Consider the following 25,224-nt stretch of genomic DNA (forward strand, 5'->3'; position numbering starts at 1 on the left):
ATTCTTTGCCACCACAAAAGAGCTGCTATGAATATTTTGTACATGTAGGTCCTTTTCCTTTTTTTTTTTTTTAATCTCTTTGGGATACAGACTTAGTGGAGTTGCTGAGTCAAAGGGCATGCACAGTTTTATAGCACTTTGGGCATAGTTCCAGACCGTCCTTCAGAATGTTTGGACTGGTTCACTATTCCATCAGCAGTTCTTACCAAGTTTAATTATCTTTTCATAGTTTTCTTGCATCACTCTTATGTCTTTTCCCAATTTTTCCTTTACCATTCTTTTTTCTTTAAATCAGAAATTCTTGTTGGGGTTGGGTCCAGTTAACATTTTTCTTTGGGGCTTTCTTTGTACTGTTTTCATCTTTTTGTCTTCTGAGTGTATATCTTGGTCTTCCTTGTGTAGTAGCTTTTTATGGTCAAATTATTTTTTTTGTTGTTGTTGTTTGGTTATATTTTCCAGTCTGTTTTTTGACTCTGAACTTTATGTTAAAGTTGGGCCTCTGCTCACCTAGGGTGAGGAGGTGTTGTTCTAAGCTTTAGCTTCTTTCATGCTGCTATATTCAGATCTAGTTCTGTGGGTCTGTAAGTTTTTGGTGCTTCCAAGGTTGTGTGATGTAGGATGTGGTCACTGGCCTGAAGTCTGGTCTCTACCCAGGAAGGGACATTGGTCTGTTGCAACCACAAGTACACTGTGCTCTTTGACTTGGAATTGTGACCAGAACCCTTGGGGTTTCCTCTAATCTCTTTCTGTGTAGTTGTCTGAATCCCTCACTATCTCTGGTCTGACAGCTCCCAAAGCTGCTGCTGTTGTTGCTGCCAGGTGTATGGTCTCTAGACAAACTTCTACTTTGGTATCACAAATTTCTCTTGCCAACTACTTAAGTTTTTGTAGACCAGAAAAATGCCTCATCCTGACTTTTTGTTGGCTCTGGTGCTCCAATATTTGGTTTAAGCCAGTATTTTGAAGTTGTTTGGAAAGGAATGTTGAGAGAGTTCAGGTGGGTTGCCTCTAATATGCTGTCTTCAAGTAGTTTTAATGACTATTAGGAAATACCTTTTTTTTCTTTTTTTCTTTTTCTTTTTTTTTTAAATACTAAAACTAGTATGCACAATAGAGAAAAGAAAAGGAAACATTATAAACTTAAATATTGAAACTTAAATATAAAATCAGGAAAAAAAAAGCATGTCATGTGCACAGCAGAACATAAGAGAAGATTCAAAATATATAGCCACGTATTGCCATTTCAAGAAAACTTATATACCAAATACTAAACATTAGGTTAAAAGCTGTCCATCTTTTCTCTGCTTCCTTGTAAGTTTTCTTTTGTTTTCTGCTATGCACTTTTTACTTCATTATTTTTTTCCTCTTCCTCTCCCAGAAGGCTACAATTAAACGTGAATATATTTATATATAGACTTATACATACACATACACATATACATGCATACATATATAAACATATACTTTCCCTAATAAGTTCTACTCCTGATCTTTGTTTTTGTTTGTATGTATCTCTTATTTCCTATCCCTATTGACTCCTGTACTTTATTTCTACCTGCTACCTTACCCTCCTATTACTTAACCTACCCTCCCTCCAAGAATCCCTTCTTTATCCCATTCCCATAAATCTAAACACCCTTCTATACCTGTCTTTGACCTATTCCTTCACCCTCCCTCTAGATATTACTCTTATCCTCTCCACCCTCCCTGTCACCTTAGCATTTTATTTCTTTCTGAATTTATAAGACTTCTATATTCTTCTAGATACATATGCATTGTTCCCTCTTAAGCTATTCCTGATCAAAATAGCCCTCCTCCACCATCTCAATTCCTCTCTCAGTTCTTCCTCTTGCATCTCATTTCTACAAGATATTCTTTTTAGCTGTTCATAAACGGCTTTACTTTTTAAAGACATATCATACTCAAGTCTATCCCAATTTTTCTTAGGAACTACCCAATTATTAATAACAATCTTAGACTTATGTAGTTTTACATTAAACAGTCTATCCTTGTTGAGTGCCTTGTAATTAGCCTTTAGTATATACCTTATATTTCTTTTGGCTTTTGTATGTCAAATCTATTAAGTTCAGGGTTTTGTGAAAGCCTGACAGTTCATTAAATATCCGTTTTGTTGTTGTTTTTTTTCCATTCAGGGTTATACTTCGCTTTGCTGAGCATGACATTTTTGGCTGCAACCCCATTTCTTTTGATCTTGGATGTATAGTGTTGCAAGATCTGTGGTCTTTTAGTGTCAGCACTGTTAGATCTTTTGTGATTCTAACTGTGGCACTGCCATATTTAATTTTTTTTTTCTTGTTGCTTGTAATATTTTATCCTTGAACTAAGGGTTTCATAATTTAACTATAATATTCCTGTGGGTTTTCCTCATAGGATCTCTTTGAAGTGGTGATCAGTGTATTTTTTCTATTTCTATTTTTCCCTCTTGTTTTAACACTTCACAGGACATTTTCTTTATTTATTTCTTGTATTATGGTGTCAAGATTCTTTTTCTGATCACAGCTTTCAGGTAGTCCAATTATTCTAATGTTTTCTCTGCTTGCTCTGTTCTCCAGATCAGTTATTTTTCTTATGAGGTGTTTCACATTCTCTTCTATTTTTTCATTCTTTATATTTGGTTTTATTATTTCTTGATCTCTTATAATGTCACTGGGTACCCCTTGCCCAGTTCTAATTTTCAAAGAGTCATTTTCTTACTTAAGATTCTGGATCTACTTTTCTAAGCCGTTGACTTTCTTTTCATAATCTTATTGCTTTTCTTGGATTTTTTTTTAAAGTTTCCTTCAGTCTCTCTCATTTGATTTTTAAAATCTTTTTTAAGTTCTCCTCTGAATTCTTTTTGGACGGGTGGCCATTTGCTATTTCTTTTTGGGGTAGAAGAGGGTTTCTTTGCTTCAGTATTGCCCTCTGAGGGTGAACTCTTGTCTTCTCTATTCCCATAGTAATTCTCTATGGTTGGATTCTTTCTCCTTTGCCTATTCATTTTTTGTCATTTGTAGCAGCTTAATTTTTGTAATCACCTCTAGCCCTGGGATATGGGGGATGGTGCCTCTGGCCTTACATCCTCCTTCAATTCTCCAGCCTCCTGTAAGTGCCCACAACCAGCAGTGTCCCCGCCCAACTGCTTCTGCACTCCCTGGGCAAGCGTGTGCTAGTTCCATCTTGCCCCAGCAATGTCTCCACAGCACAGCCGGGTCTGGCATTCCTTGTCAGCAGAGGTTTCTTTGATCTTCTCCAGCTCAGACACCCAACTCCCCTTCATTGTCCCAGGGATAAAAGTCTCTGTGGCTGGAGCTTACTGTTTAAGTGGGCCTAGCCTAGAGGTATTTACTCTTCATAGGGACCAAACCTCATCCTGGGATTTTTCTTGAGATCTTCTCTGATTGTCTCAGGAGGACCCCTGTAATGGCCCTACTCTTGTTTATTTTTACCCCTTTATGTTTGTCCTGAGGCCCTATTTTAGCTCTTGTGGGAGAAAATCTTGAGACCTTAAAATTTTCTGACCTACTCCACCATCTTCCCAGAATCTGCTCATCAGGAAATAACTTTTTCAAAGCTTTTGGCATCTAATTGTGTTTTTCTGATCCACAGAAAACATATTAAGTTCAACTGAAGAAAATTATGTTATGAAGTAGAATTTTATCAAAGTTGGCTTTGGCATTTTCTCTTTTGGTTTACCTTATAGTTTGGCATTTACTAAAATGTGTGCTTCATACTCTTTATCTAATTTTTAGCTTCACTTTTTGTCCAGGCCCAACAAACTCCTTTGAAGAAAGTGAATCCTGGAGAAGAAAGGAGGAAAATGTTCGAGGTATAAAGTCAACTGTTGCTTATTTTCAAGCCATACGAGTAATTTTTAAACAACTAAAAATACTTATAGTACAAAATTAAACCTCAAAACCTTTCCTCCTTATTTCTTTCCACCAAAAGCCTCTAACTGTGTCTTAAACCTCTTTAGGCATGCTTCTACTAATGGAGTACTAACTTTCCTGATGAAAATGTAAAAGAAGGAATTAATATAGTGACTAAAATAATACTTTATTTCCCTTTAAGGAGTTAGCAAGGAGGAGAAGGTTGGAATGTCATGAAAAAGAAAAAAAAAAAAGGGAACAGGTAGACTTAGGTTTATTTTTTTCTTGCTTTGCTGATATATCCAATGTACTGTATTTCAAATGGTCTAAAGAGACTGTCTTTTAATTGTTACAGATTAATTTATTGAAACAAGAACATATGAAAAGACAAGAGAAGGAAAGGGTAAGGATAAAATTTGCTTTATTTTTCTGTAATATGTTTTTCTTCAGGAATCCATTTTTACTTCATATATAACATTTGCTTCTTAAACAAATACTTGAAATGGCTCTTGTTTTTTTTTTCCCCTAAAGATGGAACGAATAAATAGGGCCAGGGAGCAAGGATGGAGAAGTGTTCTAAGTTGTGGTGGAAGTGGTGAAGTTAAGGTAGGCAGTAGATGTTAATATTTATTGTGATAATTGTTAAATTATAGTTAAAATTTAGTCCTATAATATAATGCCTCTATTGATTACTTACATTGGTAAATAAAAACATGCTCATGATAGATTCACAATTCTGTGAAATACTGCTTCAGATATCATAAGGTCTCTTTGCCTTGGCTAGGTATATTTACTTCTAAAATTGTTTTATTCTTATTTGTTGATATGTGAAAATGTTGGCATTTCTAGCAGCCATGCTTGGAAAGCCTGTAGTAAATGGATATCTCATATTACTCTTGTCTTTTTTAATTTGGTTTATATGATGACTCACTCTTTTAGTACAGTCTTAAATATCATAGCCTCCCCTTGGGTATCCTGACTTCTTAACATTTGCTTATTTCCAAACTTCCTTCTGCTATAATATGTATGTTTTTAAAAATGTTTTAAGGAGCAGCTAGGTGGCTCAGGGGATAGAACACCGGCCCTAAAGTCAGGAGGAGCTGAGTTCCAATCCCAGCCTCAGACCAAACACTTGAAACTTATGAGCTTTGTGACCCTGGGCAAGTCACTTAACCCCAATTGCCTTAAAAAAAAACATTTTAAGAGCCCTCTTTTCTTTTGGTGTCACTATTACTGATAATGTCTCCTCGTTCTTTTCCTCCAACCTCTATCCTTCGTATTAAAAATTGAGAAGAAATGTAAAAAATAAGTGTAGTCAAGTTGGCAAATCTATTGGAATAGCAACATACTCCACCTAGAAATGCTTATTAATCATTATTAATTTTGTTATTATTAAATATTATTAAATATACTCTTTATTACTTAATAACATTGATTGAATCTTAATAAGTTATAAGGCTTAAAAAAGGCCTCTACAATGTAGAAAAGTATCAACTATCTAAAATTATAGAACAGACCATTTTCAGGAGATAAACTATATATATATATTTTTTAGGTAATTGGGTTAAGTGACTTGCCCACGGTCACACAGCTAGTAAGTGTCAAGTGTTTGGTCAGAGGCTGGATTTGATCTCAGGTCCTCCTGACTTCAGAGCCGGTGCTTTATCCACTGTGCCACCTAGCTGCCCCGAGATAAACTATTAATAAATAAACTATTTTCTCAAAAAAGATGTCATCTGGATTGCCAACTGAACTCATCCAAACTTTAATTGATCATAATATGTATTACCTGGGCTGTTGCTAAATGTAAAGATAAAGAGTATTTATATAGTACTTTGTATATAATATCTCATTTGGTTATATAGAGAAACTATATTCTAGTTTATTATATTTGATCAATAAGTATTAAGTTCTAGATAATGTGCTGGCAATACAGAGTCAAAAATGAAACCATTCTTTTTTAGAAAAGCTATGATTTTGATCAATAGAACTGGAAATGTATATGCTGAAAAATGACCAAAAAGCAATGGCATGAATGGATATAGATGAAAAATTATTACATAAAACTTTGGCAATAAAAATTCCAAAATGCATTAAAAGTATTTGTTTCTGCAAAGTAGGATTCATACAAGGGAATGCAAAGGAATTAATCAATATCCTGAGACCTCTTAATCAGATGAACAAGAAACTGAGTCTTCAGGCAGTCAAAATACATTTATTAAGCTCTTACTATATGTCAGGCATTGTCCTAATGCCGAGGATACAAAAGAAGACAAAAGATAGTTCCTGCTTTCATGAAGCTTCACAGTTTAATGTAAAGACAGCATGCAAACAACTGTACACAAACAGGACGTGTACAGCTTATATCGGAGATGATCCTTAAGGGGGATTGGGAAAGGCTTCTTTTAGGAAGTAAGACTATTTTGTGCAGCTTGACAGACCAGGGAAGCAAGGAGGTAGAGATGAAGAACAAGAGTGTTTCAGGCATGAGGCAACAAGTGAAAATGCCCAGAGTTTAGAGATGGATTGTTGTATTCAAGGGACAGCCAGGAGGCCAGTGTTACTGGATTGTGGAATATTTGGAGGAAAGTAATGTGTAAGAACACTGGAAAGGTAGGAGAGGCCAGGTTATGGAGAGCTTTAAAAGCCAAAGAAACATTTTATATTTGATCTTGAAGGTGATAGGAAGCCTCTGGAGTTTATTGAATAGGGGAATGACATGGTCTTAGTTCTTTTCAGTGACATATGAGAGAGGGTTCTCAGCTGAAAGGGTAAGGGAAAGGGAGCTCTGAGAAGTTCGAGAGATGAAAAGATCTGGAGAAGGTAATGTGGTGAGTGGGATCTTGGGTAAGGAAATTGTAAAAGGATTACCTTGCTCAAGTAAAGGTTGAGTTGAGTTTATGTAGCATAATTGATGCTACAGAAGACACAGTTGTGAGAGCATCGAGGGATTAATGTACAGGTTATCTGAAGGAAGAAAAGAAATCAAAGGCATAGAAAAAATCTTGGGCTTTATACTGGAACAAGGCTATTGAGTGAACTACAGCAATGCTAACACATTTCTCTACTTTGCTATTTATATAAAATTGTAATTAGAATTATATGAAATTCAGTGAAGATAATCCTCCATGAGGATATTAGTAGGGAAAACACAGGTTTGCACAAATGATATTCCACAATATGCCACCTCTTTGTCTTCATATAATTGACTAAAAGATACAGAAATTTTAGGCACAGGAGAGCAGACTTCCTGGTCACACTTACAGGATGGAAAAGAATGCTTGAGGTTGTGCAAAGAGCAGAGTAGAGGTCAGGAGAGTAGTAAACATACTTCTCCTTAGATCATACCACCTTGGAAGAACTGAAAACTTAATGCCCCCACCCCCAAGGTAGTTCTGAAAACAGCTGCACAAAAAACCTGATGCTTGGGACAGTGCCCTCTCTACCCCAAGGAGCACAGCAAGATTTTAACACGTAAAGGTAAAACTCAAGAAATAGGCTGGGGAAAATGAACAAATGACCAAAAAAAAAACCTAATTGTAGAAAGTTACTATGGTGACAAGGAGGACCAAAAAAAACAAACTCAGAAGACAACATAGTCAAAACTGCTACATCCAAAGGCTCAAAGAAAAATGTAAATTGGTCTTAGGCCCAAAAAGAATTCCTGGAAGAGCTCAAAAAAAGATTTTAAATAATCAAATAAAAGAGGTATAGGAAAAAATGGGGAAAACAGATCACAGTGATGCAAAAAAATCATGAAAAAGGAGTCAACAGCTTGGTAAAGGTGGGACAAAAAATGCTGAAAAAACAACACCTGAAAAAACAGAATAGATCCAATGGTAAAAGAGGCAGAAAAATCTAATGAGAAGAACTTTTTTTAAGTTTTCAATATTTATTTTTATAAGATTTTGAGTCCCAAATTTTTCTTCCTCCCTTTCTTCCCTCCCCCTCCCCAAGACAACAAGTAATCTGATCTTGGTTATCTACATGGTTAACATGTAGAATGATGTTAAACATATTTCCACATTAGTCATATTGTGAAAGAAGACTCAGAACAAAAGGGAAAAACCATGAGAAAGAAAAAACAGACATAGGAACAAAAAAAAAAAGTGAAAACAGTATGTTTTGGTCTGCATTCAGACTCTATAGTTCTTTCTCTGGATACCACTCCAGTATCTTTGCCAAGAAAACCCCATGGACAAAGTCCATGTAATCCCATAGAGCTGGACATGACTGAATGACTGAACAACAACAAATTTTATTAAAAGTAATAATAATTAATGAAGGAGATGGTCAGACTTGTCAGATACAGATATGGTCCTGTGGGGGTCTTCCTTAGGAAGCTAACAAATTCTTCTATGTCTGTTCCAAGTAATGGGCCCAATTTTTTTTCAAGTTTAAAAAAAAGTATGCTTTAATCTATATTCTAACACTATCAGTTCTTTCTCTGGAGATGCATAGCATTTTTCATCATAGGTCCGTCAGAGTTGGCTTAGATCATTGTATTACTGAGAATAGCTAAGTCATTCACAGCTAATCATCTTATGATTTTGCTGTTACTTTGCACACAATGCATTTCAGTTTGCATCAGCCCATGCAAGTCTTCCCAGGTTTTTCTGAACGCATTCTGCTCATAATTTCTTTTTTTTTAGTGATTAATTTATATATTTTTAGTTTTCAGCATTCACTTCCTAAGACCCACATGTACAAAAATATATATAGCAGGTCTTTTTGTGGTGGCCAAGAATTGGAAATTGAGGGTGCAGCTAGGTGGCGCAGTGGATAGAGCACCGGCCCTGAAGTCAGGAGAACCTGAGTTCCAGTCTGGCCTCAGACCAAACATTGACACTTACTAGCTGTGTGACTCTGGGCAAGTCACTTAACCCCAATTGCCTAAAAAAAAAGAAAACAAAAAGAAGAACTGGAAATTGAGGGGATGCCCATCAATTGGGGAATGGCTGAATAAGTTGTGGTATATGAATGTAATGGAATACTCTTGTTCCGTAAGAAATGATGAGCAGGCCGACTTCAGAAAAACGTGGAAAGAATTATATGAGCTGATGCTGAGTGGAATGAGCAGAACCAGAAGAACATTATGCACAGTAACAGCCACATTATGCAATGATGGACTTTGATAGACTTGGCTCTTCTCAGCAATTCAAGGATCTAAGACAACTTCAAAAGACTCATGATGGAAAATGCTACCCACATTCAGAGAAAGAACTATGGAGTCTGAATGCATATGGAAGCATACTATTTGCTCTCCTTTTCCTTTGTTGTTTTATTTTATTGCTTCATTTTCGTGGCTCCTCCCCTCAGTTCTAATTCTTCTTTACATCATGACTAATGGGAAAATATGCTTAATGTGAATATATTAAGTAGAGCCTATATCATATTGGGGAGGGGGTAAGAGAGGAGAGGGAGAAAATTTAAAACTCAAAATCTTATGGAGAAGAACTTCTTAAAAAGCAGGGTTGGCCACATGAAAAAAGATATACAAAGATTCAGTGAAGGGAAGAACTCCTTAAAAAGCATAATTGGCCACATGGAAAACAGATGTGCAAAACTTCACTGAAGAAAAGAAAGCTCAATGAAGAAAATCTTTAAAAATTGAAATTGTGCAACTGGAAGCTAATGACTCCATGAGACATCAAGAAGCAATAAAGCAAAATCAAAAGAATTAAAAAGTAGAAGAAAATGTGAAATACCTCATTGGAAAAACAACCAACTTGGAAAATAGATCAGGGAGACAGAATTTAAGAATCACTGTACTACCTGGAAGCCATGATCTATAAAAGAACCTAGTCATCAACTTTCAAGAAATTATCAAGGAAAACTGCCCTGATATTCTAGAACCAGTGGGTAAAATAGAAATGGGGGGAAAAAAACCCACTGAGATCCCCAAATGAAAACCCACAGGAATATTATAGCCAATTCCAGAGTTCACAGGAAGAGGAGAAAATATTGTAAGCAGCCAAAAAGAAACTGTTCAGATATTGTGGGGCCACAGTCAAATTAATACAAGATTTAGCAGTTTGTGCATTAAGGGATCAAAGGCTTGGAATATGATATTCTAAAATAAAGAGTTAAAATTGTAATCAAGAGTCACCTACCAGCAAAATTGAGTATAATCCTTCAGGGATATAGATATAAAGACTGATACTATGAGCAAACTAGGAGAGTGAGGAATAGTTTACCTTTCAGAGCTATGTAGAAGAGAAGAAGTTTTGACTAAACAACAGATAGAGAACATAATGAAATGCAAAATGAATGATTTTGATTATATTAAATTGAAAAGTTTTTGCACAAGCAAAGCCAATGCATCCAAGATTAGGAGGGAAGCAGAGAACTGGGAAAGAATTTTTACAACCAGTGTCTCTGATAAAGGCCTGGTTTCTAAAATATGTAGAGAACTGAGTCAAATTTATAAGAATGCAAGTCATTCCCCAATTGATAAATGGTCAAAGGATATGAACAGGCAGTTTTCAGAGGAAGAAACTAAAGCTATTTATAGTCATATGAAAAAATGTTCCAAATCACTGTTGATTAGAGAAATGCAAATCGAAATGTCTCTGAGGTACCACATCACACCTATCAGATTGGCTAGTATGACAAAACAGGTAAATGATAAATGTTGGAGAAGATGTAGGAAAACTGATGGAATCTTAAAGCAGATTGATGCAGTTTTTTGTATTTTATTTTTCTTGGGAGGTTTTTTCATCTGTGCTTTCTTTCACAATATGATTACTATGGAAATATGTTTTGCATGACTGTACATGAATAACCTATATAAAATTGCTTGCCTTCTCAATGAGGGTGGAAAGGAGAGAAGGAAAGAAGGAGTTAGGAACTCAAAAATTTTAAAAACTGAATGTTTAAAAAAAATTGATTTTACATGTGATTGGAGGAAAATTAAGTGTTAAAATTTTTTTTTAAAAATCTTATATATGCACAGGATAACTTTTTATATAAATACTTAGAAGAATAAATAGATTTCAGAGAGAACTAGGTAGTAAAACTCTAATAGTGGGAGGCCTCAAAGTAACCCTTTTACAGCAAGAGAAATTTTAAAAGAAAATAAGAAAGAAGTTAAGGACCTAATAGAATTTTATAAAAATTAAATATGGTAGATCTCTGGTGATTGCTGATTGGCACTAGTAAAGTCTCATAGCCAAATGATGAAAAAGAGCGATATTAAGCACATACTTTATTAAATACAAATTATTTGTATCCAATCAGTAAAGGCCCATTGAAAGAGGTATTAAAAATTAGAGACTAATTTGATCCTAAAGAATTGGTGGATGAAAGAACAAGTCATAGAAACAATAAATAATTAGTGAGGGGGAAATGACAGCAATGAGACAATATACAGAATCTTTATGCTGCAGCTAAAGCAGTGGGAGAATTTGTGTATCTCAATATTTCCATTAATAAAAGAGAAAAAGAACAGATAGATGACTTCAGCATGTAACTAAACAAAACAACAAAAACATTTTTTCCAGTTTCTTTTTTTTTAATTTTTATTAGTTTATTTTGATTTATCAACAATCACTTCCATATGCTTTTGAGTTTAAAATTTTTCTTCCCCTTCCTCCCTACCACCCTTCTAAGATGGTGCACAATCTGATATAGGCTATACAGTTACATTCTTATTAAGCATGTTTTCACATTAGTGAAGTTGTAAGTAAAAATTAAAACCAATAGGAGGAACCATCAGAAAGAGGAAACAAAACTCAACAGAAAAGAAAAAAAAATGATAGAAATTCAACCTCCATAGTTCTTTCTTTGAATGTGGATAGCATTTTCCATCCCGAGGCCTCTGGAGATGTCTTAGATTCTTGTAATGATGAGAAGGGTAAGTTTATCAATATTAGTCATCGTGTAACGTGGCTGTTATTGTGTACAAAATTCTCTTGGTTCTGCTCACTTCACTCAGCATCAGACCATGCAGGTCTTTCCAGGTTTTAGAAAAACATATTTTAAAATCCCAATTAAACACCAAAATAGAAATTCTGAAAATAAAGAAGCAGTTTATAAAATTTGAAAGAAAAAAAATTTGAATAAATAAAAATAAGAATTGGATTTTTTTGAGTGGAGTGGACAAATTTATCCTAATTTGATTTTTAAAAAATAAGAGGAATATCAGATTACATGTATCAAAAATTAAAAAGGAGAATTCACAACAAATGTATAAATAGATGGAAGGTGAAGTAAATAAAATTAAGTACACAATACAATAACTCTAGCATTGTCAATTTTGAAAGACTTAAGAACTCTTACCACTGCCACAAGCAGCTCATGTCCAGAATATAGATACAGATTCCTATCCCTCCAGTCTTGAAAGGGAAGTTATGAACAAGAGGTGTAGGGAGGAGACATGTTTTCTGACACAGGCAGTGTGAAAACCCTTATTGCTTGACTTTATACTAGTTTGATATAAGAGAATGAATGCCTTTATTTTTAGTTGGGGAGTGGGACCTAGGAGAGTTATAGTGATGCCAGGGGAAAAAAAAATTTATGAAACATTTATAAATGACACAGAAGAGAGCATAAATTTCAGAAAGAGATGTCAGTAGGACAGTATTTGAATGACGCTGTCAGATATATTAAAATTTTTAAAGCAAGCTGTACATCCAGATTCACAGTTTTCATTTCCAGTTCTTTTTCTGTTCTCTGAATATGGAAATAATTGTTTTAATATTTATAAGTTTAAGTGAAAAAGAATGTTATTAAACCTAAAATTGGAACACTATACGAGAAGCTTTAAAAAAATTGTTTGCAACTGTGAAAAACTAGAAAAACTTAAATAAGCAATTATTGAAGAATAGATGAATTGTGGTAAGTTAATAGAATTTCATGGAACCACAAAACATCACAGGGAAGAACACAAATATATAAAGGCAGTTATTTTAGCAAAGAAATCAGAATTAGCAGAATAATACGCATATTGACTATGCCTACATGTTTTTAAAATAAAAAATGCACCAAAGTGTACTTACACCAAAAGAAAAGCAATCAAAAGGGGTCCAGCAAAGTTTGCACAAACTGTTTTTTTAAGATATATAGTATTTGTCTATATTTTATTAAAAATAAATAATTCACGTTTGGTAGTTTTATTATATTTATTTTTACTTACTTTAGTTTGGTCACTTGTTGAGTACATTATTAAACTTGTGTTAAAATTATTTTTTAAAAATTAGGGAACTAGGGGCAGCTAGGTGGTGCAGTGGATAGAGCCCTGGCGCTGAAGTCAGGAGGACCTGAGTTCAAATCCAGCTTCAGACCAAACACTTGAATCTTACTAGCTGTGTGACCCTGGGCAAGTTACTCAACCCCAATTTCCAAAAAAAAAAAAAAAAAATTAGGGACAGGGTACAATGAAAACAGTGGAATTAAGACCCATGGATCCCCACTTGACACAACTGGACAAAACAGTTAATTCTCAAAACCTGTTTACCTGTCTGTAAGATGGGAATGATGCTTTTACTATGTACTTCTACAAATAAGTTTGTTATGAGGAAACTATTTTGTGACAGAAAGTGCTCTTATACAAATGGTCTTAAAAGTGTTAAAACAAATTTTGGCAGTTTATGAGTTAAACTCAAGTTTACCATATCTTGGAACTAATTTCCTCTTTACTTAACTTCCATAGCTAAGCTCTTCTTTTTTTTTTTGTTTTGTTTTGTTTTCCTTTTGTTAGGCAATTGGGGTTAAGTGACTTGCCCAGGGTCACACAGCTAGTAAGTATCAAGTGTTTTGTGTGAGGCCGGATTTGAACTCAGGTTGTCTTGACTTCAGATCCGGTGCTCTATCCATTGCGCCATCTAGCTGCCCCTTCATAGCTAAACTCTTAAGATGATCTTCCATAATGTGGCTCCTACACCCATAACTCCTTTGCTGCTGCCTCTCCTTAGAATTCCATTTTGTGACCTCCTATCTAAATTCTCTTCCCTCTTCTCATTTGTCATCTTTCTTGATCCCTGCTTTGTTTGATACTATTTAGACCATTTCCCTCTTGAACCTCTCTTTCCTTCATTTTGTAACATCATACTCTTTTGATTTACATCATACCTCACATCTTCCCTTGCTTCATCTTTCCACACTTTGCTATTCTTCTCTGTTTTTAGTATTATAAAGAACTGACTTCTGGTATTATAAGAACTGATAAAGAACTTCTTGCAGCCTTTCAAGTTTCACCTTTTTGTGATAACTTCTGAAAGTACATTTCCAGTCCTGAGAGTCTACATTGTCTTCACCTCTAAGATCTCCAGATAAATATAGCGATCAGCTCCAATTAAAGCAATGGCTTTCTGATACCCCCGACAATGTGTCAGGAATTAAAATCTTACTTCCTTCTCCCCTTAGCTTATAACTTCTTCCTAATTGATCTTAATTTTAGTAAGTAGCACCATAATTTTCCCAAACACTAAGAATCAAAACACTTCTTCCTATATGCCTAATCAGTATCCCAGTACTGCCAATTCTTCATCACACTTCAACAGTTCTTTGTATTTCTCAACCAATACTTTAGTTTTATATCTTCCCAGTACAGCTCCTTGCGTTTAACATAGTGTCTGATTTGTAGTGGATCTTGCACAGCAGTAAAAGGTTGATCTCCCTCATACACCTTTTCACTTTAAAGTCTTCCTGGCTTCCCAGGTAATATTAAAAGTTGACATTTATACAGTGTTTTGAGATTTAGAAAGAAAAACTTTGTACATATTTATAGATATTATTATTCCTATTTTATGGATGAGGAAATGGTAGAAGAGAAATTAAATTAACATCTGTGAGGACACAGCTAAGAACTGTCAGATGCAGAACCTGAACCCAAATCTCTTCTGACTCTTATGACCAGCGCTCTTTCACTTACACCAAGTTCAAATCCAAGCCCTTTATCCTGATACTCAAATTCAACTACATTTCTCGTTGCTTTCCAATATACTTTAACCAATCCAATCTCATTACCATTCATCCTTTCTTCCCTTTCTACCTCAGACACCTACCTTGCTACTTTTCATTTCAATATCTTATTTTATTTTGTTCCTGTTACCTAGAAGGTCCTCTTTGTTTTTCCTTACTATTCAAACCCGGTTCAAGACTAACTTTTTCTAGAAAGCATTGAATTATTAACATTTCCTGCCTTAATCTTTCTCTAGCACTGGGTATTTCCTCATCGCCTATTTTACATTCTGTGCCACATTATTGTTCACGTACATGCAACTTATACATTTTTTAAAAATCTATCCATGTTTACTCTTTCCAAGTACATTGCAAGTTTCTTGAGAATAGGAACTTTGTTTTCTATTCCTTCTTATTCCATTCCTTATTAAAGTACTGTTAAATAATTTTTTTTAATATAAATTTATTTATTTTTTTCAACACTCACTTCCCAAGTTTTTGAGTTCCAAATTTTCACCCCATCTCACCCCTCGCCCCCCAAGATGGCATGCATTCTGAATATCCCTTCCCCATGTCTGTCCTCTCTTCTATCTCTTCCCCCTCCTTCTCTTATCCCCTTCCCTTTCTATTTTCCTGTAGGGCAGGATAGACTTCTGTACCCCATTTCCTGTATTTCTTATTTCCCAGTAGCATGTGAAAACAATTTTTTTAAACATATGTTTTTAAACTTTATTTTAACATATGTTTTTAAAACTTTAGGCTTCAGATTTTCTCTCTTCCTCCCTCCCCACCCACCCTCATTGAAAAGGCAAGCAACTCATATAGGTTGTACATGTGCAGTTATGCAAAACACTTCCATATAGACATGTTGTGAAAAACTAACTCTATTTCCCTTAATCCTATCCTGCCCTCCCATTTATTCTATTCTTCTTTTGACCTGTCCCTCCTCAGAAGTATTTACTTCTGATTACCCCCTTTCCCAATCTGCCCTCCTCTCTGTCATCCCCCTGCTCTCTTTTCCCCTTCTCCCCCTATTTTCCTGTAGAGTAAGACAGATTTCCATACCCAATTGAATGTGTATGTTATTCCTCTTAAGCCAAATCCTATGAGAATAAGATTCACTCATTCCCTCTTACCTTCCCCCATTTTCCCTCCACTGTAAGAACCTTTTCTTTTGTTTTTTTTTTGTGAGATAATTTACCCCATTCTACCTCTCCCTTAAGCCTCCCTCATCGCTTAATTTTATTCTCCAGATAAGACCCCTTAATCTTCAACCCACCCTGTGCCCTCTATCTATCTGTCTATGCATACATATAATTTTTCCCCTCCCACTACCCTAATACTGACAAAGGTCTCATGAGTTATAAATATCATCTTTCCATGCAGGAATGTAAACAGTTCAGTCTTATTAAGTCTTTTATGATTTCTCTTTCCTGTTTACCTCTTCAAGTTCCATTTGAGTCTGTATTTGAAAGTCAAATTTTCTATTCAGCTCTGGTCTTTTCATCAAGAATGCTTGAAAGTCCTCTATTTCACTGAATGACCATTTTTTCCCTGAAGGATTATACTCAGTTTTGCTGGGTAGGTGATTCTTGGTTGTAATCCTATCTCCTTTGCCCTCCGGAATATTATATTCCATGCCCTGCGGTCCTTTAATGTAGAAGCTGCTAAATCTTGTGTTATCCTGATTGTGTTTCCACAGTACTTGAATTGTTTCCTTCTGGCAGCTTGTAATATTTTCTCCTTGACCTGGGAACTCTGGAATTTGGCTATAATATTCCTAGGAGTTTTCTTTTGGGGATCTCTTTCAGGGGGAGATCAGTGGATTCTTTCAATTTCTATTTTGCCCTCTGGTTCTAATATATCAGGGAAGTTTTCCTTGATAATTTCTTGAAAGATGATGTCTAGGCTCTTTTTTTGATCATGGCTTTCAGATAGTCCAATAATTTTTAAATTCTCTCTCCTGGATCTATTTTCCAGGTCAGTTGTTTTTCCAGTGAGATATTTCACATTGTTTTCTAATTTTTCATTCTTTTGGATTTGTTCTACAGTGTCTTGATTTCTCATAAAGTCACTATCTTCCAATTGCTCTATTCTAATTTTTAGGGAAGTAATCTTTTGAACTTCCTTTTCCATTTGGCCAGTTTTTCTTTTTAGGGCATTTTTCTCCTCATTGGCTTTTTGGACCTCTTTTGCCATTTGGGTTAGGCTATTTTTTAAGGTGTTATTTTCTTCAGTATTGTTTTGGGTCTCCTTTAGCAACTTGTTTTTCATGATTTTCTTGCATCACTCTCATTTCTCTTCCCAGTTTTTCCTCTACTTCCCTTACTTGCTTCTCAAAATCCCTTTTGAGCTCTTCCAAGGTCTGGGACTGATTCATATTTTTCTTGGAGGCTTTGGATGTGGGAGCTTTGATTTTGTTGTCTTCTTCTGGTTGTGTATTTTGATCTTCTTTGTCACCAAAGTAAGATAATATAGTCTGACTGTTTTTGCAAGGTTTGCTCATGATCCCAGCCAATTACTTGAGTTTTAAACTCTTTGTTAAGGTAAGAGTGTTTCCAATGTGGAGAATGTAGTGTCCCAAGCTTCAGGGGTTTGTACAGCTGTTTTCAGAGATACTTGTAGGGACCTGTAAATTTTCACTTCTTCCAAGGTGGTATGATAAGGGGCAAGGTGTTTACTCCTTTCCTGGCCTGTGACCACAAGTATTCCTTCCTGTCCTATAACTGTGAGGAAGGTTTCCTCTCCACAGCCACTCCAAGCTCTACCACACCAGCATTCCTCCTCACCCCAGCACCGCCGCCAGAACTGTGACCCAGATCCAAACAAGAGCAAAGCAAGAGATTCTTGCCTCAGCCCTGGCAAAGAGATCCCTGCAGTCCCTCTCTGATCAGCCACTTGATTCCCCCTCAGTCTGTGGGCCAGAAGCTCGGGAAGCAGCTGTACCGCCCCCCCAGGGCCATGCTCTTGGGGAATGGAGCTGAGACCCCGCCTTCCTCTCTCAGCACCGACAGAAACAGACTTTTCCCACTGACCTTCTAAATTGTCTTTGGCGTTCGCGGATTGAGGAGTTTGGAAACCTCCACAGCTGCCCACGATTCAGTCCTCTGAGGCGTGCTCCAGGTTTGCTGAGGCCTGCGCACCTACGCTGTGCTGCGCTGCATTCACAGCCCAGTGCAATACACATTTTCGATCAATCATCTAGGTTGTCTTGGGCTGGAAATTTGTTTCACTCTGTCTTTTTGTGGGTTCTGCTGCTTCAGAATTTGTTTAGAGCCATTTTTTATGAGTATTTGGAGGGGTTTAGGCTAAATAATTTTAATCCATTGATTTTTATATGCATCCAGTGTTGCTAATTGCAAGTGAATGTTCTCTTCATTGTTTTAACCTTCATCTGGAAACATTTTAATAAAATTTACTTGTAATTACTCTGCATGTATTTGATACATTATTGTTCATCTATTTTATTCATTCACAGTGTAAACTAAAAATGCATTACCATTGTCATTGGAAAACTACTATGCACTTGAGTATTTGGGGGAACATTTTATTAGAATTTACCTGTAGTTCTATGCATGTATTTATTATATTCCTTTTAATTTATTTTGCTAATCTATTTTTATTAGTACACAAAGTAAACTAAGAATTTGTTGTCATTGTCACAGAGGAAACTACTATGTTTTTGAGTATTATAATGTTAAACTGTAGAATATTAGGTAGTATTATTATGTTTTAAGTTAATAAATTCAATTTGAAAAAGGCATCTATTTAAATTAATATGTTTTATTCTTTGGGGACATGATATATATGAAATAAAAAAAGACAAAAGACTATGAAAGCATTTCCTTTCATTTCCAGGCTTCCTATATTGGTGGTAGAAGGGCAATGGCACCAGGTCCTTTTCCTTCCCGAGCACCATATGAACATTACCATGCTATTTTTGCTCAAATGCAGCAACAAAGAACAGAAGACAGAGAGGCTAGGTGGAAAGGAGAAATACATCGCCATTGCCTTCCTGAAAGGTATGGTTATGTTCTAGTGATGATGAATCTGCTTTGCTCCAGATTAAAGTAATGAAAATCACTGTGCATATTTATCTACAGAGGTGTTCCTCCTGGAATACGTCCAGGATTTCCTTATGGGGCTGCAGGTCATCACCAGTCTTCTGATGCTGATACAGTTAGGAAAACATTGAAAAGATTGAAGGCCGTGTCTAAACAAGCCAATTCAAACAGGTTGGACTGTGGTAATCTGTGACTCCATCATTGTGTATAATTTTGTCTGTTGTCATATGTAGCTTAATTATTGTATTTATTTGAAGATCTCTTCATCCCTCAGAATCATTTCCCTTTTGGAAACTGACATATGCCTTAATTTTCTAAGTTGTAAATGCATTTCGCACTTAATTATATTCTGTCAAGGAACCATAAGTTCTAATACTAAATTATAATTGGTAACTTTTTTCAATGACTTGACCTTTTAGCTTATAATTGAGATCAAAATGATTACATTCAAGTATATGGGTCAAGATATGCCTATGTATCTCTGTTTCAATCTTCATACCTGTTATTGTGCAGCCATGCTACCATCATAGTAAGTTTGGGTTTTGTTACAATTATATATTTTTTGAAAAACATTGAAAACCCCTGATTTTTCCCAGCTCTTTTCCCCTTTGCTTTTCTCTCACCTTTTCTTCTGAGACTATTTTCATCTCATTCTCTTCTCAACCATTACTAATTTTTGTTTCCGTGGTACTCTTGCATTTCCCCCTTTCTCTTGTAAATCAGTAGTTACAGACTAACCTTGGATTTACAGATCTCCTTTGTTCCTTAGAGTACAAAAGTCTGTTAATGAAAACTCAGTTTTCATCCTTAAAATAGCTATGAGATGGAATGGAGGAGTTGTCACTAACAAGAACATTTAGATACATCTTCTTTTGTTGTTGAGTTCTTCTGAAGAGCACTTTTAAGGGGGCTCAAAATAAAAAGGTGCTTTTGAACTAAATTGATTGAGAGGGACATTCCTGCAGTTTGTCTACGGGAGTAGAAACCTATATGACTGGTGCACGATCGATGCTCATTAGAATAAATTAAAACAGTTGTAAATAATTGAGTTATATTTAAATTAGTATTTGATACCTGATATCTGTGTAAGGTAGTAGGAAAACTGTGTAAATTCAAGGCAGTCCAGTATGGTGTAGCTATAGTACACTTTAAGACATTTGAGCAAAGAATTGCAGAAACTAAAACATATAAAGCATCCCAATAAGATTGACACATACTTTAGCTGTTTATTTGTAACAAATGTTAAACTAGTGGGGCAGAGCCAGGATGGCAGAGAAAAGGCAATGGACTCACCTGAGCTCACCCAAATTCCCCTCTAAACAGTTTTAAATAATAACTCAAAACAAATTCTGGAGCAGCAGAACCCCCCAAAAAAAAAAGACAGGATCAAACAGTTTTCTAGCCCAGGATAATCTGGAAGGTCGGTAGGAAATATCTGTCATACCAGGTGAGAATGGAGCACAGTCTAGTGCTAGTACAGGCCATGCTACAGTAAACCAGCAGAAGGCCTTGGGGGCAACAGAATCACCTGTGAGCAGCCAGAATCAGACAACTGGTCAGAAGATCTCAGTGATTTCTTTGCTGGCACTGGGTCCAGTACTCTGTTGCATTACCCATACTCTGATCTGGGTTGAAGTCCTGGGCTGCAGTTCCAGGGCAAAGAGGAGCATGAGCACACCAAAGCTTATGGCTGCAGGGGAAAGGGAAATGTGAATTGCTCTTAGTTCCTGGAAGAGCTCAGAAAGTATTTTAAAGAATCAAATAAAAGAGGTAGAGGAAAAAATTGGGAAAACAAATCATAGTGATGCAAGAAAATCATGAAAAAAGAGTCAACAGCTTGGTAAAGTAGGCACAAAGAAATTCTAAAGAAAATAACTCAAATTTAAAAAAAAAGTATAGGCAAATGGTAAAAGAAGCACAAAAGTCCAATGAAGAGATGAATGCCTTAAAAAGCAGACTTGGCCACATGGATAAAGATAAACAAAAATTCACTGAAGAGAAGAACTATTTAAATAGCAGACCATTGGCCAAATGCAAAATAATTCTTTAAAAAATTAAAATTGGGCAAGTGGAAGCTAATGACTCCATGAGACATCAAGAAGCAATAAAGAAAAATCTGAAGAATGAAAAAGTAGAAGAAAATGTGAAGTATCTTATTGAAAAAACAACCAACTTGGAAAATAGATCAAGGAGAGATAATTTAAGAATTATTGTACTACCTGGAAGCCATGTTCTATAAAAGAACCTAGTCATTATTTTTCAAGAAATTAACAAGGAAAACTGCCCTGATATTCTAGAACCGGTGGGTAAAATAGAAATGGAAAAAAAAAATCCGCTGATCACCTCCTGAAAGAGATCTCCAAATGAAAACCCACAGGAATATTATAGCCAAATTCCAGAGTTCACAGGAAGAGGAGAAAATATTGTAAGCAGCCAAAAAGAAACTGTTCAGATATTGTGGGACCACAGTCAAAATAAAACAAGATTTAGCAGTTTGTACATTAAAGGATCAAAGGCTTGGAATATAATATTCTAAAATAAAGAGTTAGGATTATAATCAAGAGTCACCTATCAGCAAAATTGAGTATAATCCTTCAGGGGAAAAAATGGAAATTCAGTGAAACAGACGTCTTTCAAGCATTCCTGATGAAAAGGCCAGAGCTGAATAGAAAATTTGACTTTCAAATACAAGGCTCAAGTGGAACTTGAAGAGGTAAACAGGAAAGAGAAATCATAAAAGACTTATTAAGACTGAACTGTTTACATTCCTGCAAGGAAAGATGATACTTATAACTCTTAAAAACTTTCTCATTATTCAGACAGTTAGAAGGCATATACATAGAGTGCAAGGGTGTGAGTTGAACATTATGGGATGATATCCAAAAAAATAAGGGGTGAGAAAGAGGAATGCACTGGAAGAAGGAGGAAGGAAGAGGTCGAATGGAATAAATTATTTCACATAAAAGAGTTAGAAAAGAGGTTTTTACAGTGGAAGGGAAGATGGGGAAAGTAGGTGGGAGCACTTGAACTTTATCCTCTTTGGAGTTGTCTCAGAGAGAGAAAAACATATATACTCAGTTGGGTATAGAAATCTATCTTACCTTACAGGAAAGTAGATGGGGAAAGGGATAAGAGAACGGGTGAACTGATAGAAGGGAGGGCAGATTGGGGGGGAAGGTGGTAGTCAGAAGCAAAACTCTTGAGGATGAACAGGGTAAAAGAGAGAAGAGAGTAGGATAAATGGGGGAGGGGTGGAATAGGATAGAGGGAAATATACAGTAAACATAAATGAAAACATTTTTACAGGCATTTTCTCTGATAAAAGCATTTCTCAGATATATAAAGAATTTAGTCAAATGCATAAAAATAAGAGCTATTCCAATTTGATGAATGGTCAAAGGATATGAAGAGGCAGTTTTCAGATGAAATAAATAAAGCTATCAATCATCATATGAAAAAGTGCTCTAAATCACAATTGATTAGAGAATTGCAAATTAAAACAACTCTGTGGTACCAACCCACACCTGTCAGATTGACTAATATGACAGAAGAGGAAACTGATAAACATTGGAAGGGATGTGGGAAAATTGAGACAGCAATGCATTGTTAGTGGAATTGTGGACCGACTCAGCCATTCTGGAGAGCAGTTTGAAACTATGCCCAAAGGGCTCCAAAACCATGCATACTTTTTGACCTAGCAATACCACTGCTAGGTCTGTATCCCAAAGAGATTTAAAAAAAAACCAAAAAAATGGAAAAGCCTTATATGTACAACAATATTTATAGCAACTCTTTTAGTGGTGGCAAACAATTTCAAATTGAGGGGATGCCCTTCAATTGGGGAATGGCTCACCAAGTTGTGGTATATGATTGTGATGGAATGCTATTGTGCTATAAGAAATGATGAGCAGGAAACTCTCAGAAAAAACCTGGAAAGACTTACATGAACTGATGGAAAGTGAAGTGAACAGAACCAGAACAACAATAATGTTGTACAGTGATCAGCTACGAATGAGTTAGCCATTCTCAGCAATACAGTGATCCAAGACAATTCTGAAGGACTTATGATGATAAAATTCTGTCCATCTCCAAGGAAAGAACTGTTGGAGTCTTAATGGAGATCAAAGCATACTTTTTCTTTTTTTACTTAATTTTTCTTTTTCTTTTTTCTTTTTGCCCTGTTTTCTTTCATAATATGATTAATATGGAAATGTATTCCATATTACATGGATAACTCACGTCAACTTGCTTGTCTTTTTAATGAAGAAGGAAGGGTTAGGGAGAGAATTTGGTAAGTTTTAATAAATGAATGTTAAAAGTTATTTTTACATTTCAAAGGAGAGAAATGAAATATTAAATGTAAGAAAAAATATATGGAACAATTCCACTCCTCTTTTTTTGTGAAAATACAGTGGTTATTTTTTCTTTACGTGTAATTTATGTTAACACATGGTGGATTTATTATTGTTTTTAAATACATTAACAAATATTTTTAAATTAAAAAAAGATTAAACTAGTATACCATATAGCTTAAATAAGAGTATTTAAAGTATTTGCCATTAACATCTTTGCATTTATAAGAAAGATGTACTACATACTACACATACTTTTTACGACCTAAGAGTTCCTGCTGACTCATTGGATGTAGATAAATTTCCCAGTGCTATTGCCCTTTTTAGTCTAACGTATTTTTCAGAATACTTTTAAAGTCTAAGAATATAAGGTTAGAAATAAGATCTACTTCTTTAGTTTTGCCAGTCTTCCAGAATATTTTATGGTTGAAATAACATCAAGTGCCAGCCATTTGATTATACTAGGCCTTTTCTCTTAAATTTATTACCATCTTAAAAGTTTTACACTTTTTGGTAATTCAGTTTTGAATCAGTATAGTACCAAAGTAATATTTTCTGTGAGGTTTTCAAGCAAAGGTAGGGTAGTTACTTGTCAGTTGTGTGATAGAGAAGATTCTTAACTATGGTTTGTGCCAAATGACCTGTGAAATCTCTATATTCTGAAGATTCTTTTTGACCCAGTTTGTAGTAACACATTGAAAGCAGCATAGCATAACAGAAAGAAATTGAACTTAGCGTTACGAGAGATCTGACACCCCTACCATTTATTAGTTGTGTGACCATGTCTCTTAACCTTTCTACATCTCAGTTTCCTTGCCTATAGAATGTGCATAATAACACTTGTAGTACTTATTTAAGTAGGGTTTTGTGTGGCTTCAGTACAATTATGTTTATGAAGTGCTTTTCAGACCTTAAAGTATTACATGTCAAATATTTTTATTATTAATAAAATCAATTTACATTCTTTAAACTTCAAATTCTATATCTCCGTTCATCTCTTTTACCTATTGCTGTTGGTATGACCACATCACTTGTAATCTTATTATAGAATAATATAACTTGTTACATTTGTGTTTCTATTTGTAAATTTTTTCTCAATCAGGGGGTGGAGCCAAGATGGCGGAGTGAAAGCAGTGACTTGCTTGAGCACTCTCCCAAACCCCTCCAAATACCCGTTAAAAAAATGGCTCTAAACAAATTCTAAAGTAGCAGAACCCACAAAAAGACAGAGTAAAACAAATTCCAGCCTGACAGCCTGGATGGTTGATCAGAAAGGCATATCGCTCCAGGTGGGCAGAGGAGTGCAGTTTGGTGTGGGCGTGCAGGCCACAGTGGACGTGGAGCAGTCCTCAATGGACCGAATCACTGGCAGCTGTGGCGGTTTCCAGACTCCTCAATCCACGAACACCAAAGATAACTTAGAAGGTCAGTGGGAAAAGTCTGTTTTCTTGGTGAGAGAAGAGCTAGGTCAGAGCCAGTTCCAGAGTGCGGGTGCTGGGACAGTGGCTGCATCCTGAGCTTCTTCCAGCCCACTGACTGAGGGGGAATCAAGTGGCTGATCAGAGGGGGACTGCAGGGATCTCTTTGCCAATGCTGAGGCAGGAATCTCTTGCTTTGCCTGTGCTTGGATCTGGTTCACGGTTCTGGGTGGCAGTCCTGGGGTGAGGAGGAGCATTGGCGCAGTGGAGCTTATAGTGGCGTTAGAGAGGAAACCCTCCTCACAGTTCCAAGAGAGAAAAGACTGCTTGTGGCCGGTCACTCAAAGAACACAGCATAGGCCAGGAAAAGAGTAAACACCTCAACCCTTATCATACCACCTTGGAAGAACTGAAAATTTACAGGTCCCTACAAGTACCTCTGAAAACAGCTATACAACCTCCAAAGCTTGGGACAATACATTCTCCACATTGGAAGAAGACTTTTACCTTAACAAAGAGTTTAAAACTCAAGTAATTGGCTGGGATCATGAGCAAACCTCACAAAAAGAGTCAGACTATATTATCTTAACTTTGGTGACAAAGAAGATCAAAATACAAC

At 35.8% G+C, this 25,224-nt stretch overlaps 1 protein-coding gene across 5 annotated transcripts in view; it reads left to right on the top strand.

Annotated features, from left to right (window-relative positions):
* Nucleotides 1-25,224, top strand: part of NEK1 (NIMA related kinase 1) — a 165,437-nt gene that overhangs the window by 57,463 nt on the left and 82,750 nt on the right. For 3 of the 5 annotated variants that reach the window (XM_020997822.2, XM_020997826.2, XM_078148331.1), the window contains 6 exons: nt 3,770-3,829; nt 4,072-4,131; nt 4,225-4,272; nt 4,401-4,475; nt 18,630-18,793; nt 18,875-19,006. In XM_020997822.2, the coding sequence (XP_020853481.1) occupies nt 3,770-3,829; nt 4,072-4,131; nt 4,225-4,272; nt 4,401-4,475; nt 18,630-18,793; nt 18,875-19,006 (539 nt within the window). The remainder of the gene's footprint in view (nt 1-3,769; nt 3,830-4,071; nt 4,132-4,224; nt 4,273-4,400; nt 4,476-18,629; nt 18,794-18,874; nt 19,007-25,224) is intronic. The other 2 variants (XM_020997823.2, XM_078148330.1) reach the window with 2 other exon arrangements.

The sequence above is a fragment of the Phascolarctos cinereus genome, unplaced genomic scaffold (genome assembly GCF_003287225.1).
Source record: "Phascolarctos cinereus isolate Bilbo 61053 unplaced genomic scaffold, phaCin_HiC Scaffold_9;HRSCAF=440, whole genome shotgun sequence".
NCBI classification, from domain to species: domain Eukaryota; kingdom Metazoa; phylum Chordata; class Mammalia; order Diprotodontia; family Phascolarctidae; genus Phascolarctos; species Phascolarctos cinereus.